Below are 17,621 nucleotides of genomic sequence, written 5' to 3' on the forward strand. Positions count from 1 at the left end.
AGTCCATGGCAATGTTTTACGATGAAGTTTTAAAAGTTTAATTCCACATAAGAGCATAGGTTATGATGACGGTAGCGACTTTCGGTTAGTAGAAATCTAGGATCGTTACACACATGTGGGTCGATAATGAGGTCGAGGTGCGGGTCTCAGGTCGCTCTTATGGTAAACGGATTGCGTGCTTTTTGAATGTGTGTCTAGCCTATACTAACCTATATACTACTAAATAAAAATGAAACTAGCCTATACTATACTACAGTATAATAATTCAAATTACAAAACTATCCATACATGTGCCACAGTCTCTTAGTTGTGATACCACCGTCAGCCATACCATCGTCTTAGCAGCATTATGGTAAACATAATGATCATTTCTTTGCCTCGTACTGTACGCGTTCGTACTATCGTAAAGGAGAAGGTGTATCCCCCAATGCATGAGCACACAATAATGCATGAGGTCCCAACATTTTTCCATTTTTATTATCATATACTACAACCCTGAGTCTCTTAGTTGTGATACCACCGTCAGCCATACCATCGTCTTGGCAGCATTATGGTAAACATAATGATCATTTCTTTGCCTCGTACTGTACGCGTTCGTACTATCGTAAAGGAGAAGGTGTATCCCCCAATGCATGAGCACACAATAATGCATGAGGTCCCAACATTTTTCCATTTTTATTATCATATACTACAACCCTGCTAGCGTCTTCCTTCATAACATATCATTTTTCTCGTATCGTTTATCATATCTTCCATGCGTGTATCGAGGTTGTATTTCATGCCAATTCGCGAGGAACACGACTCTCCACAATAGTATGATATTGTCCACTTTGAGCATAAGCTCTCGTGGCTTTGCTTTGGGCTTCCCCAAAAGGCCTCATACCAATGGTGTTAGTATTCCTCACTTATAAACCCATGATCATTCCCTAAATTAGTCGATGTGGGACTTCCATCATCCAACAGGCCTTAGCTGGCATTTTCCCTAATTCGAGTACGTTCGCTCCCATTATCGCCGGTTGTCATTTCTTATTAGAACTTCCATCCTGTTTCGTTAGTAATCTAAGAATTCTTAACTCAATTTCACTTAATTTAAGAAATTGAACATTACACTGACCTTAATTGTCTTCAATAAGTTCAATTTAAGCTTTGGGATGGTTGGAATAGTGGAAAATTACTAAATTTCTTTTATCGAGCCGAGAGGCTGAGTTTCTAAGCTGCGGATCCGAGCTGAGCCATTTAAGCTAACTGAGTTGAGGAGGTGTTTCACTATAGGTGCGCCACGTGGCACAATTAGCGGTTGGCGCATGTGTAGGCTGCTTCCGGTCAAGCGCAGGTTGTTTTGTGCACGCAGGTCGCGGGTCCTTGATGTTGCCTTTTTTGCCCTCAATCTCAAATTAATTAATTGATATTTTGATGATAACAAACGTACATTCTATTATTAACAATTAACATTATTTTGAATTACCCACCGTGTAAGGTTGGGAATAATGATTTCAAGCATTTTTTGTTCATTCAAATCAGAACTAAAACGAAGAAGTTACAGTCGAAACAGGATACCCGACATGATTATGTGACAACAAATTGACATCATGGACAAATCGAAGTAAAACAACTTTGGTAGAGTAACAATGGGTGAGATTTTCAATTTTATATATATATATAATAAATAAATAAATAACAAACATGTGGTCCACATTTTTTTCACGATAAATTAAAAAAAAAACTATTTTTTTGTGGTCCATGTTTCGGTTCACGGCAGATATCAATTCTTATTTTTACAATTTGTGGATGGTTTAAAAACACTGACACACAAAACTTCTCTAGTTTTTTGGATCTAAATTTTTCTAAAGCCTCTATTGTTGTTATTTTGTAACCTTCTAATTTTATATCTTATTTATTTTATTCTTGAGAAGATTTATTTAAATTTTCGAGAATCGCTTGTGGATGGGTTTGGTAGAGTTTGACCGAACCATTATAAAACCATAGTGTTATATTTTTTAACTCTTTCTTATTTAAATTCAAAATTGTTATTAAGTTTTCTTATATTTTTTTAACTCTTCCCTATTTAAATTCAAAATTGTTATTAAGTTTTATTGCAGGTTCTAAGTTTCTTTTAGGATGTTTCTTTATAATTGTTGATTGTTATTTATTGAACTAGTTTATTGTATTAATTATCCTATTTTATTTATTTAAAAAAAATTGATAATTAGAAAAAATTAATTACATTTAAATAAATTTATTGTTAAAACCCTATTCACCCTCTATGGTTGACATATTGATCCAACAATTGGTATGTTGCTCTCATTTTTTTTTATATAAATTTTATTCTTAGAGCTTATGACAAATCTATGTGTTAAAAACGAATTTTGTGAAGGACAATCAACGTCTTGACTTCCCTATTTTGATGAACAAAGTATAGGTATTGGAAAGCCAGAATGAAAATTTATTTGCAATCGCTTCATTATGTTAAATGTTAGTAAAGACCCTTACATTCCAATAAAAATTGTTAATAATATTGAGGAGCTTAAAATGGAGGATGAATTTGATGAGCATGATATGAAAAAAATATTCTTTTAATGTCAGTACTATAAATGTCTTGTGCCCTAGGTCACGATGAATTTAATAGAGTATCATGTGTTCTTCGACATATGAAATTTGAAAAACTCTTGAAATAACTCGTGAGAGAACAAATTAAACTAAAGAAACAAAGATTAGCAGGTTAGTTCATAATTATAAACGGTTTAGAATGGATGCAAATGAATCTATAGGTAATGACTCTTGTACTCTCATTGAAAATGTAATTTTAGTTGATGGTTTAAAGCATGACTTACTTAGCATTAGTCAATTATGTGATAAAGCTCTGAGTTATATTTGATAAAAATAATTGTATAATTGAAAATGTGAGTGATAGAAAAGTGTTGTTTGTAGAGATGATAATTTGTACCTTATTAAATGATTTTCCTACCAATGATAAATGTCTTTCAGCTTTACTTTATGATAACTCTGGCAGGTTAGTATGCACTTGATTTCAAATATCTTAAAAAAATTCATTAGTTAGACGCCTTCCTAAATTTAAATTTGGAAAAGATAAAATTTGTGATGTTTGTGAAATGAGTAACCAAACAAGTCCTCTTTCAAATTGTGATTTCTACCTTTAAATCTCTTCCACTTTTACATATGGACTTATTTTGCCCTTCTAAAATAGCTAATTATAGAGGGAATTACTATTAGATATGCTACTGGTGCAAACATGGGTAGATTATCATATTTGGTTCTACTAATCCTTTGTTTATGTGAAGAATTTTCTAAATGTATGCCTAATGAGTTTGAGATGAGTAGGATCGGAGAGCTTAATTTCTTTCTTAGACTTCAAATCAAACAACTCAAAGATGGTATCTTCATGAATCAAGACAAATACACTTACGATTTTTCTCAAAAGGTTCAAGTCGAATGAAGGTAAGATTGCAAAAACTTCAATGACCACATCTATTAAGCTTGACAAGGATGAAAAAGATAAATGTGTAGATAGTAAATTTTATCGAGGTATGATTGGATCTTTACTTTGCTTTCCGCTAGTAGACCTGATATTATGTTTAGTGTATATCTTTGTGCTAGGTTTCAATATTATCCTAAGGAATCACATTTACATGTCGTTAAAAGAATGGTTCATTAGTTTCCTGGTTTAGTAAAAAGCAAAATTATGTTGCCTTATCTACTACCGAAGCGGAATATATTACGGTTGCTCGTTGTTGTGCTCAAATTCTTTAGATGAAACAAATTCTATGTGATTTTTGAAAATTTGATAGTGTGCCTATATTTTATGATAATACTATTAATTTAACCAAAAAATCTTTTTCTTCATTCTAGAACTAAACATATTGACATTAGACCTCATTTTATTAGAGAGCATGTGCAAATGGACATATTCTTCTGGATTGTGTAAGCTCTAATAATCAATTAGCCTATATTTTCACCATTTTTTTTTTTTTTGGCAAAAATAGGATAGAGCTGGATATTATTAGTGGTGATGTATTTGAATTTTATAATCTTGTTTAAAGGCATGTCCTGAGGGGAGCATGTGATTCTTTTATTATTTTTTAATAGTTTTTTTTTATGATTCCAAATGGGAGAAAATTAGAAAAAATATGCTATAAATTTTTTGTTTTATAATTAATCAATAAATGTTTCCTAATTTATTGAAGCATTAATACCGGAGCTAATATGCTCTGGAATGAATTTCAAATACTAAATTTATGATAATATATTAGAATGCATTGATATTATTATTTGGTATTTTATGGTTTTATGGATTTAGTAGGGGAGATTATTGGCTTTTGCCCTTAATCTCAAATTAATTAATTTTAATTAATTTATGTTGTGACGATAACAAACATACATTCAATTAAATATCAGTATTTTGAATTGTCCACCGTTGTGAATAACGATTTTAACGCCTTGTTTGGTTCACTCAAAACGAAGAAGTTTTAGTCGAAACAAGATACCCGACGTGATGATGCGACGATAAATTCAAATCAAAGTATGACACTTATAACTTTAGTACGGTAACAAATGGTGGAGTTTTCAATTCCTTCCAAATTAAAATAAAATTATTTGAATTATAAAAATAAACGGGATTTTAAAAATAATATATATATATATATATATATATATATATATATATATATATCATGTGGTCCACACTTTTTCACGATAAATTAAAAAAAAATTATTTTTTGGGGTCGTTTTTAGGGATGGTATTCATTCTTATTTTTACAACCTGTTCACTATTTAAACTCATCTCTTCTTCACATTTGTTAGAACACGACACACAACTTCCNTTAGTGGTGATGTATTTGAATTTTATAATCTTGTTTAAAGGCATGTCCTGAGGGGAGCATGTGATTCTTTTATTATTTTTTAATAGTTTTTTTTTATGATTCCAAATGGGAGAAAATTAGAAAAAATATGCTATAAATTTTTTGTTTTATAATTAATCAATAAATGTTTCCTAATTTATTGAAGCATTAATACCGGAGCTAATATGCTCTGGAATGAATTTCAAATACTAAATTTATGATAATATATTAGAATGCATTGATATTATTATTTGGTATTTTATGGTTTTATGGATTTAGTAGGGGAGATTATTGGCTTTTGCCCTTAATCTCAAATTAATTAATTTTAATTAATTTATGTTGTGACGATAACAAACATACATTCAATTAAATATCAGTATTTTGAATTGTCCACCGTTGTGAATAACGATTTTAACGCCTTGTTTGGTTCACTCAAAACGAAGAAGTTTTAGTCGAAACAAGATACCCGACGTGATGATGCGACGATAAATTCAAATCAAAGTATGACACTTATAACTTTAGTACGGTAACAAATGGTGGAGTTTTCAATTCCTTCCAAATTAAAATAAAATTATTTGAATTATAAAAATAAACGGGATTTTAAAAATAATATATATATATATATATATATATATATATATATATATATATATCATGTGGTCCACACTTTTTCACGATAAATTAAAAAAAAATTATTTTTTGGGGTCGTTTTTAGGGATGGTATTCATTCTTATTTTTACAACCTGTTCACTATTTAAACTCATCTCTTCTTCACATTTGTTAGAACACGACACACAACTTCCATATTTTCTTATATCTAAATTTTTTTAAAGCCTCCATTCTTGCTCTTCACCAAGCTTCAATTTTATTTCTTGTTCATCTTATTTTTTTAGAGAGATGTTTATTGTTTTGTGAGAAAATAGTTGCGAGGTGAGTGATCAAATTATAAATCTATTCTTTTAGAGAGGGGTAGTATGTTCCTACAAAATTCAGACAATTGTACTGATATGATCTTGAGTCGTGGAAAGGATTGAGTTTGCTCATGAACTCGTAAAAATAGCGGAGTAGTGTAGCGGTTGGGCTCTGATCCCAAGAAAGAGTCGAGAAGGTTTATTCAAATTCCCAAGAGGCGCTTGGGGAGTAGAGTAGATCGAGTTTGACCGAACCACTATAAAATTATGGTGTTATACCTATTTAAATTTGAAATTGTTATTAAGTTTTACGCCATATTCTAAGTTTTATTTAAATTTGAAATTGTTATTAAGTTTTACGCCATATTCTAAGTTTCTTTTATAATTGTTTATGGTTATTTCAGTTTATTAAATTAATTATCATATCCTATTCATTTAAAAAAATAATAATCATGTTTAAATAAATTAATTGTTTAAACCCTATTTACCCCTCTAGGGTTGCCATATCGATCNTTAGAAAAAATATGCTATAAATTTTTTGTTTTATAATTAATCAATAAATGTTTCCTAATTTATTGAAGCATTAATACCGGAGCTAATATGCTCTGGAATGAATTTCAAATACTAAATTTATGATAATATATTAGAATGCATTGATATTATTATTTGGTATTTTATGGTTTTATGGATTTAGTAGGGGAGATTATTGGCTTTTGCCCTTAATCTCAAATTAATTAATTTTAATTAATTTATGTTGTGACGATAACAAACATACATTCAATTAAATATCAGTATTTTGAATTGTCCACCGTTGTGAATAACGATTTTAACGCCTTGTTTGGTTCACTCAAAACGAAGAAGTTTTAGTCGAAACAAGATACCCGACGTGATGATGCGACGATAAATTCAAATCAAAGTATGACACTTATAACTTTAGTACGGTAACAAATGGTGGAGTTTTCAATTCCTTCCAAATTAAAATAAAATTATTTGAATTATAAAAATAAACGGGATTTTAAAAATAATATATATATATATATATATATATATATATATATATATATATATCATGTGGTCCACACTTTTTCACGATAAATTAAAAAAAAATTATTTTTTGGGGTCGTTTTTAGGGATGGTATTCATTCTTATTTTTACAACCTGTTCACTATTTAAACTCATCTCTTCTTCACATTTGTTAGAACACGACACACAACTTCCATATTTTCTTATATCTAAATTTTTTTAAAGCCTCCATTCTTGCTCTTCACCAAGCTTCAATTTTATTTCTTGTTCATCTTATTTTTTTAGAGAGATGTTTATTGTTTTGTGAGAAAATAGTTGCGAGGTGAGTGATCAAATTATAAATCTATTCTTTTAGAGAGGGGTAGTATGTTCCTACAAAATTCAGACAATTGTACTGATATGATCTTGAGTCGTGGAAAGGATTGAGTTTGCTCATGAACTCGTAAAAATAGCGGAGTAGTGTAGCGGTTGGGCTCTGATCCCAAGAAAGAGTCGAGAAGGTTTATTCAAATTCCCAAGAGGCGCTTGGGGAGTAGAGTAGATCGAGTTTGACCGAACCACTATAAAATTATGGTGTTATACCTATTTAAATTTGAAATTGTTATTAAGTTTTACGCCATATTCTAAGTTTTATTTAAATTTGAAATTGTTATTAAGTTTTACGCCATATTCTAAGTTTCTTTTATAATTGTTTATGGTTATTTCAGTTTATTAAATTAATTATCATATCCTATTCATTTAAAAAAATAATAATCATGTTTAAATAAATTAATTGTTTAAACCCTATTTACCCCTCTAGGGTTGCCATATCGATCCAACAATTGAGTCTCTGCAGGTCGTTGTGGCCGAGTTTGTCGTTGGGCTAAGGCATTCGGTGTGAGGTGTGGGTCGTTGCGCGGAATGCTAGTATATTGCAGGTGTTGGGCCTCAGGTCCTAGGGCTGCTGCAGGTTGGGCCGAAGCAGTGGATTTGGGCTTTTACAAATGGTATCAGAACCAGACACCTGGCGGTGTGCCAGTGAGGAGGTGAGCCCCAAACGGGGGGTGGACACGGGGCGGTGTGCCAGCGAGAACGATGAACCCTGAAGGGGGTGGTCACCGGGCGGTGTGCTAGTAAGGACGGTGAGCCCTGAATGGGGTGGTCACGGGGTAGTGTGTCAGTGAGGACATTGGCCCCGGAAGGGGAGTGGATTGTGATATCCCATATCGATTAGAGAGAAGAACGAGTGCCAGCAAGGATGCTGGGTCTCGAAGGGGGTGGATTGTGAGATTCCACATCGATTGGAGAGGGAAACGAATCATTCTTTATAAAAATGTAGAAACCTCTCCCTAGAGACCGTTTTAAAAACCTTGAGTGGAAATATAAAAGGAAAAGTTAGAGAGCACCATTTTTGCTAGCTGTGGGCTTGAATTATTATGGTTTGGAAGTTATTTGATATAAGAGTAGTAGAGAGTTAGGGATTTGAAGAAAGGCTAAAGATTTTGTTGAAAGATTACTTAAAAAGTTCAAATATCGAGATATTCAGAAGGACCGAGTTTTTTTTTTTATAAAAAAACTATTGTTAAATGGACGACGCGTGCCCCAAATCCCCGGCAATCCCCAGCGCTAGCATCCACACTAGAGAAAGATTAAGCTTCTTATTTTAGTCCAAAATTATATGTTTTTAGTAGGATAAAGATTCTACCTATCAAAAGAAAATGTAAATTTAAATTAAATTTATTCACCATACATTTTTACATTTAATTTCATTTAGAAAAAAAAAAGAACACAAAAGGAAACATTTTGGGCACGCACAACCTGCATTATTGAAGGTAGTACCAAAATAATAAAAAAAATATATATATTTTTGAAAATAAAATTTTCAATAATTTAAAAGAGAGAGATAGAGCAGGTTATAAATCTAAGATAGATGAGGTGGCACAATATAATTGGTTAGGAAGAGTAAGCCACCTATGGCCGGCTTTTCTATCACGTCAAAGTCAAGTTCAGATACATTGATAATTTTAAGCAATCTAATATTACAGACATAGATTAGGGAAGGCCCATATGTCAACCATATTAACACAAACAATTAATTATATGCTGCCACGTCACTTTATTGATTTCTTTCAATCGCAACCATTTTTCTTTTTAGTTTTTTAAATTAAACCCACATGATTTTTTTATTTCATTTTTTTTAACATAAAATTCAAGTCCAAATTTAAAAATTAAGAAAAATATTTTTTAAAAATATTTTTATTTGAAATTTTGATTACAAGTTTCGAACATTTTCGGTAAAAACTATAATAAAAAATAATAAAGAATCTAACACAATTTTTAAAAAACATAAATGAATAGTAAAATTATTATAAAATTTGATCGAAATGTTTGAATTTAATTTCTATATATTTAATTTCTTGCTTAAAGACTAATTGAAGGGTCCCTAAATAAATCAGGTTTATTAAATGTCTAAGAAATTTCACTCAAAATAAAATATTGAATATTATTGAATATTATTTTATAATAAAGTTTGATTTTTAATGCGTTCTTCCTTATATTTAAGTTTTAAATTTAAACGATTAATTGGTTTTTTTTTTTTTTTTTTTANTTTATAAAAATAATATTTTTAGTGTATTTTAAAACATTACATATTTACGGTATGCTCATGAAGTAGTTATCTAGATGGGATGACTATTTTAGAGGTCTAGATCTAATATTTAGACTTAAAAATTTGATGCGACATAATAATAATAATAATAATAATAATAATAATAATAATAATAATAATAATAATAATAATAATAAAGTTTTAAAAGACAAAAAAAACTCACACTTAAATAATTCTTAAAAATTTAGTATTCTAATATAAAGATAAAGTATTCATTAATATTTAAAGTTTATTTAGACAACTGTTGTTTTAAACATAACTTTAATGAATAAGACATCGGTAGCTATCTCAAAAGTCAAAAGTCGATATTTGAATTCCACCTTCTAATATTATTAGACTAAAAAAATGGTTAATTATTATAAATAAATAAATAAATTAGGTAGATTACCTTGTTCCAACTTTAACAATAACAATATTTAGGTATTAAAATTTTATAATCAAAAGTAATAAAAAAAAAACAAATGAAAATGATTTGCAACCATTTTTAATGCTTTTGACGTGTTATTACATTAAGGTTTTGGTTTGAAATTATTGGAAGAGCAAAAAGAAAGAAAAATAAAGTTACATGTGATGGAAGATATTTTATTTGTGTTTTTGACGTGTCAAAATTTCATTGGTGTGAACACGTGGAATGTACCACTCCTCAAGTCACGAGAAAATAATGAATCTTGTGCCAAATGTACTTTTCCCCCCTCCCTAAACAAGTTTGTTTACTTCTTTAAATTGACTCCATTTTTCAAATTTGGTTGGAAATATTTTTTTAATTTATTTTAATTTTATTCAAATTTCAATTCTTTCCAACATCAATCCAACCTCAAACTTAGGTTACAGGTTTCTTACCTTCCTATATTAAACATTTTCCTTAAATAAATAAAATAATAATTTTACCATAGATTATACCGTCTGAATATACACGTAGTAACTAATTTTATTTTCTTAATAAAAAAATAAGATCGTTATAATTCATATCAAAATTCTAGAGTTGTTTAAGGTCAATATCGCCGACTTTTTATTTCAGGGGTGGATTTGACATTTCTCCTCTAATATTCACAAAAACAACTTGTATTATTTAAATATTAAAAAAATATTAAAAGAAAACTTGAATTTTGTAAATTTAAGTATTTTTATCGTTAAAGGTATTTAAAAAAAATAAAAAGTTGGAAAATAATATAAAATGATGTAATTGTGGTGTCTTGTGAATTGAATTGATTTGTATGAGAACTTGGACCATAGATGTGAAACTTTTCCATTACGCCACGTCATTAATATCATTCTTTCTTTGCTTTTTCTTATTTTAATATTTCATGTTACCTTAAATTAGCTCAAATGTCCTTGAAACTTTATTTTTAAAAAAAAAAAAAAAAAATTAAATATTTTTTCTGATAATTTTAGATGGAAACTATTTTATTTAAAAATTAAATTCCAAACAATTTAAAATGTAAAAGGTAATATAAAATTAAATTCACTCTTATTTTCTCTATTTTTCTCCACCATTCAAACTCACTTTCTCATTCCATTCTAGTCTCAAATTTCCACCCAATACTTTTTCTTTTTTACAAAATTGCCCCTCACTTCATATTAATTCTCCAATGGCATTGTGGATATTTTGACTAACATCCTTAGTTAGACTTGAAACCTAGTTGTAAAGAGAAAAAATTAATGAAATTTCAAATTCACCTTAATTTTCTTCCACCTTTTCAACTATCGTAAATAAAATCTCAATTTCTGTTTTAATGTTCGGCGTTAAGATTTTTTTTTATAAACGTTTGAGTGGGTTAGAGTTGATTACTCTTGTAATGACCCACCGACTTTTTTTTTTTATTTTTTTTTTTTATGTTAAAATAATATCAACGTTAAAAGCTATATAAAATCTTGTAAGGCCGTACACTGTTGATACTGTAAGTATCTTTAATGACTTGTCTAGTATATAAATTCGATTGAATTTTGATTTCTTTTCTTCTTATTCACATTTATTTTGATTAAAAAAAACTCTCAATTTTTTCTTAAAGTAATTTCTACCCAACTTATAACAATACCATAGACTTACAATATAGTCTATCATTGGATGACATTTCATTAAGGCTCTTAAAATTGGCTCTCTCTAATAAAATTTTACTTTAATTTTATACGGGAATCTAATTCTTAGTTTGTACTTTTTATTTTTATTCAATGATTCTTCTAACACGTTATATTTCCGTGATAAACCAAATAGTTTCCAAATTTTGTATAAATATTCATCGTCTAGATTTATAAAAACGAATACCTTCTTATTGTGAAAAACTTAAAAAAGGGATCAAGTTAAGAATATTTAAACAATTTTAGATCTATTTTACTTATAAAGTTATGATTCCATTATTATACCACTTAATTTTGTTCAAATTTTGAATTTGCTCTTATATTATGACTTACGAATCTCATTCTTTTTATCCTTATAATATTAAGATAACATTTTTTTTTATCCTATTAAAATTTTTCTTTTCATAATTCAAGAGTTGTGGGAACCGAATAATATAAGAAGCTTTTATATCCTATTTTTACGAGTGTATGTATTCAATGATAAAAAGGGACCTCTAAATAACATTAAGAACAAATGAGTTGGTCCATAAAGTAAAAAACTTATACAAAAACTAAGGTATAAAATTCGATGAGTAAAGCTTCCTCAAAACTAATAAAAATAAGAACACAAAAAATTAAGGGATTTCGAGATTTTACAAATGATGAACAAAGTAAGTAAGCAAAGGATTGGAATAGAAACATCCTCTGCAGTAAAGAGTAGACAATTCCTAATGACACTTCCAACCAAGAAATAAAAGAAGGTTTAGGAATGTTCAAGAAAAACTTTTAGCAATCTAAGTAGTTTGGTAACCTTTCGAATACTTGTCATAGAATAAATGATCATAATAATATGCATATTAGAAATGTTCATCTACTCGATTTCTAAGTTGAAATATTAAAATTGAAGTTAGCAAGTCAAATCTTTATTCCGAGGTTGAACTACTAAAAATTAAAAAAAAAAAAAGAAAAAAGTAAAATTGAATATAAACAATTTTATTTTATAAAGGGAAACGAGTCTACCCAATGACATTATGGTGTTTACTTTGAGCATAAGCTCTTATGATTTTATTTCGTAGTTCTAAAAAATCTTTATGATCATTCTTAAATTAACACTCTCCTAACCATTTTACTGCGGAAGAAAATACAACATAGAATCTTCCCTAGAGTATATGAGATCTCACGTAGAAAAGGAAGGAGGCCGCTATCAATAACCCAACCCAGCTAATTAATTACACAAAGGACAATGGTGGGCAGCCGAGCCGGAAAAAGAAAAAGAAAGAAAAAGAAAAAAAAAAGTGGAAATATAGAAGAACCGTATTATTTATGGTCGAGTGACTGAGCCGGTGGGTCCGGTTTTTCGGACTTCAAAATGTTATTCAAATAAATTTTAGAAACCAATTAATTGTAGAAAAAAGATAAAGCCAAAAAGTTGATTGACAAAAAAAGAAAAAGAAGAAAAAAAGAAAAAAAAAAAAGAAAAAAAGAAAAATTAGAATGTAAAAGAAGAGGAGGCGTCCGTGATGTAGAGAGAGTACGCATTGTTTACCACGCGCCAGATGTCACTATCATCTCCAAAACTCTCTCCTTCCTTCTTTACTTTGTCCTCTATATAAATTCCTCCTCTCCGCTTTGCCGCCGCATCCTCACCTCTGCAATTCACCCCCCACCCTTTCCCTTCACTTTTCCGATCAACCATTCCATGGCGGATCTTTCCTCAAACAAGCGCCTCCGACTCGACTCAGCCGACTCGGAGTCCGACACACCGGAGGTCAAGCGTCTCAAAGACGACCTCCTCGGCCTTCTCGACGACGCCGACCCTGATCCCGTTGTTCAGGATCTCGATTCCGTCATCCAGAGTTTCGCCGACGAGATCTCCCCGGTCTCCTCTCCGCCGTCGCTCCCGGCAGCGATCGACGAGTCCTTGCCGGAGCTCGGGTACCTTCTCGTGGCCTCAGACGATGAGCTTGGACTCCCTCCGTCTGAGGCCTCCACCAGCCACGGCGGTGAAGCGGAGGCAGCGGAACTGACTCGAGCGTCGTCGGAGTCGTCCGGGATGGGAGAGATTTGGGGATTTGAAGATGCGATTCCGAGTTACGAGTCGTTCGAGTTGGGGGAAGGAGGGAGATTCTATAACGATACCGAATATGTTGCGTTGGATGGACTTTTTGAACATTCCGATGTGTACTCTGTTTTCTCGTGACGGCGGCGAAGAAAGCCCCGCCGGGGAAGTAGGAGGAAACAGCAGCAAAATTACCTTTTTATCCCTGAAAATGAATATAAAAAGAACACCCCACTTGTAAATCTTTTTTTCCCACCAATTCCATCACATAAAACAGAATCCACAAAATCAAGTTTTTCTTCAACTAAATCAACCTAATTTTGTCATTAATTTTTATAAAAAGAGTATATATATTTTTATTTATGTTAAAGTTATATATATAATTATAATAATAATAATTTTATTCAATTTCATAATTATTTGTTTTATATTTATTCTATCATAACACTTAAAATTTTATTCTTCAAGTTGTTGAAATATAACTTTATGTTGATGAGTTGTTATTTTAATATATTGTTTGAAAATAAATAAATAAATAAATAAATGTTCTAAATATTAATATTTTATTTTTATTAGTAAAGTTTTAAATCAATGATAAAAACTTTTTGATGTTATTTGAACAGGTATTTTATGATGAGTTGGATTAAGTTACTTTCTAAAGAGGGTAGATCATATCTCAATTAAATCCAATCTAACCGGTAAATTACAATAAATAGGATAAAATTATATTAATAATCTTAGATTTTTTTTTTTTTTATTTATATAATACATAATATTAAATTTTAATTAAATAACCAAAATTATTATTAAAAAAATAATTAACCTTGAGGTATTAGCAAATAAATTTTAATATTGAGTTATCTAATTCTATAGGCAATCTAGTCTTACGAAGCTCATGAGTTCTTATATTCACAATTTAATTTCAGGGGTATAAAATATTTATTCATTAAGATTTGCTCGAGATTTGAAGTATATTTAGCAATTGTATCAAAATCTCTTCGATCCAAGTCATTATTTTACCTTGGGATGTTTTTATCAAATATTTGGCTCCATATTGGATATCTTAAGTATGAAAAGTCTCTATTAATAACCTTTTAATCTTCCTAATAGGCTCCATACTATCTAGCAATACCTAGCAAACTCCCTATATTTATGTCATTTCATGCTCTTAATGATGTAAGTTAGACTCTTCATTAAGCACAACCAAAGCTCCCTTAGTAATACCATCCAGTGTATCACGAGCTTTAAGTGAGTGACATTTATATATTAAGTAGACTCACACCAGTCGAAGTGAGCTCATAATTAAAGATTGCACCCCAACTATCCCTACATAGTATTAACCCTCCCACAGAATCATACATGACTCTAAATATGGCTCAAGGACCAAAGAAATGTGAAACTTAGGCTAAGGCTCACTAATTATCCCTACATAATTCTAGTCACTTATCATACAATCCAATAATCAATCAAGACATAACACAATTTTCCAACCTTATACATGCTTCTAAGGAAATTAAGAGGCAATAAATCTTAAGAAGGTTAATGCATACAAAAACTATTAAAAATATTTGAAAATATTACCAACAAAGTTCAAAATAGGAAACACAAAAAGATTAAAGTTCAAAATAGGAAATAGAAAAAGACACAAATTTAATGGTCCCTCTAGTAATAGTGGGACTCTTGTACACTTCTATCATTAACCAACCGCCTATGATCTATTTGAAAAATATAGAATAGAAAAAAAGTAACGAACCTATTTATATGCTTTTATTAAATCGGCTCTTATTTAATGCCTCTTAAGTTCATGAGTTCTATATGGGCCTTAGAGTTAGCCATTCCATGACTTGAGTCAATCTAGCCCTATCAAACTCATAAGTTCTTAAACCAACCTCACTCCTATTTTAGGGATGTATGTCACTAATTAGGGCTCATTCGGTTTCTAGGTGCACTTAACCATCGTTCTCTATTCTCTTTGATTCATCTAAGTCATTACGGTATTTGCACACAAGTCAGGGTACCGTCATTAGATCGTGAGCTTTAGAGTGGATTTAATAGGTATGGGAGAATCATAATTACCTATTAATAACCTCTCAATCTCTCTAATACGCTCCCATAGATGTCTACTATTGCATGCCAAAAGTTCCCTGAATGGTACCTTGCAAGCTCCCTTTCTCTACGGAATTTTAGGCTCTTAACAATGCAAGATAGACTCTCCACTAAGTACAATTGGAGCTCCCTCAGGAATACCCTCTTTGTGTGTCATGAGTCCTTAGTGGGTGATATCACATTTCTATATATTATGTAGATCCTCACTAATGAAAGTGAGTTCACGATTAATAGTGAAAGTGAGTTCACGATTAAGGGTTGTACCCCAACTATCCCTATGTAGTACTAGCCATCCTACACAATCTTACATGACCCAAAATGTGGCTCAAGGACCAAAGTAACGTGATTATAGACTAAGACTTACTAAACATTCATATATAACTCGTCACATAACGTACAAGCCAATGATCAACCAAGGGCATAACATGATTTTTCATCCTCCTACCCATGCTTCTAAGGAACTTTAACCGACAATAAGTCTCCTTCATCATGCTAATAAATATGATATAGTCATATATGCAATATCTGAATCCCAATATAGCATTAAGAGCAATCAAAAATAAATTTAGAGTAACAAAAGTTCAATTTCATGCGACAGGTTAAACCACTCAACATTTCGTTTTGTTAAGTTTAGATCTCTAATTTATTGCTCAAATCAGTCATGTTACATCTATAATTATTATGTCCAAGAAAAGTCCAAACGGTTAGTTACTCACATGCTCAGGCTTGTTTGGGAGCTCGGTTCTTAGGCTTCCTACACTCCAAACTCCTTGAAATTTTGTGAAGAGATTCTAAAATAATTCAAGAAACTAGAACCAACAATAGATTCATAAGAACAAGTTGAATTGGAGTTCAAAACGCTTCAAACCTAAAATTGTATACTAACTATGGAAGAAATACGGTAACATGACATGAAATAAACTATATGAGATTTAGACATGATTATGCTGACGATTATGCTGACTATGGTACAAACCTACTACCCCTATCACTGTGTCATAATTATGTTATGATTGTGTTCATGAGCTCATGATTATGAAAGTTCTAAGGTGGGGTTTCAGAGAACTATCAACTACTTCTACTAGTGATTGAGAGTTATTTATGGCTAGCACACATTGACTATCCCTTCTCTCATTCTCTCGGGTAAAGTAAGCATTGAATTCTCTCTAAGTTAGAAGAGTCATTCACACATCTGCAAGTCTCCCAACCTATTCATTCGGTGTTACATACTCTCGATCTTAACACCGTGAAGGAGAAATCGTTGTTGGGAAAGAACCATTGATAAGTCTTAATCTTAACTTTCCTTTTTTGTCAGAACTCATCAATTTTTGTTTCCTTTGATTTGATTTGGGTTTGAAAAATAAAAACTAAAATTGTTCGCATGTTATAATTTTTTATGGGACAGACTAGTCACTAAAAGGGGTAAGATCTGAAAAATGGGCCAAAATGGAAGAGAAAACACAGTGGAAAGGAAAAGGTAAGATCTAAAAAATAAGTAGGCTTAGAGACCGAAGTTGCATTCAAACGGAGCTTCGAAGAGGGGAGCACCAAACCATAGGCTCAGACGCCTAGACATTTCACCCGTCGCCTTGCAGCCAGACAAGTCGGCCCATCTGATTAGCCCGCCAGCCCCCACACCTACACCAGCCCACAACTTAGTCCAGCTGAGTACCTGACCCGCTCAAGCCCTCGACCCGATCCAACCCCACAACTTGATCCATACCGAATCGACTCATACTCGAAACCCAAACCCGATCCAACAACCTACATCGACCCGACCTACCGAACTGCACCTCGACCTACGCCTTTAGTTGACCCGATTGCAACCCGAGCGCCCCACGACTTGCTCACGTCATTTTCCACGTGCACGGCTGGAGCACGACTCCATCCAACTGTCATCTTTTAGGGCGGCTCCAACTCGGCCAAGCAGATTATTTGGCTCAATTCTGACCTGCTTGAAGTCT

At 31.4% G+C, this 17,621-nt stretch overlaps 1 protein-coding gene across 1 annotated transcript; it reads left to right on the plus strand.

Annotated features, from left to right (window-relative positions):
* Nucleotides 1-13,191: 13,191 nt before the first annotated feature.
* LOC111799678 lies at nt 13,192-13,692 on the plus strand. The gene has a single exon (XM_023683155.1). The coding sequence runs from the start codon at nt 13,192-13,194 to the stop codon at nt 13,690-13,692; it is 501 nt and encodes a 166-aa protein (XP_023538923.1).
* Nucleotides 13,693-17,621: the final 3,929 nt, after the last annotated feature.

This window comes from Cucurbita pepo, chromosome LG01, assembly GCF_002806865.2.
Source record: "Cucurbita pepo subsp. pepo cultivar mu-cu-16 chromosome LG01, ASM280686v2, whole genome shotgun sequence".
In the NCBI taxonomy this organism is placed as follows: domain Eukaryota; kingdom Viridiplantae; phylum Streptophyta; class Magnoliopsida; order Cucurbitales; family Cucurbitaceae; genus Cucurbita; species Cucurbita pepo.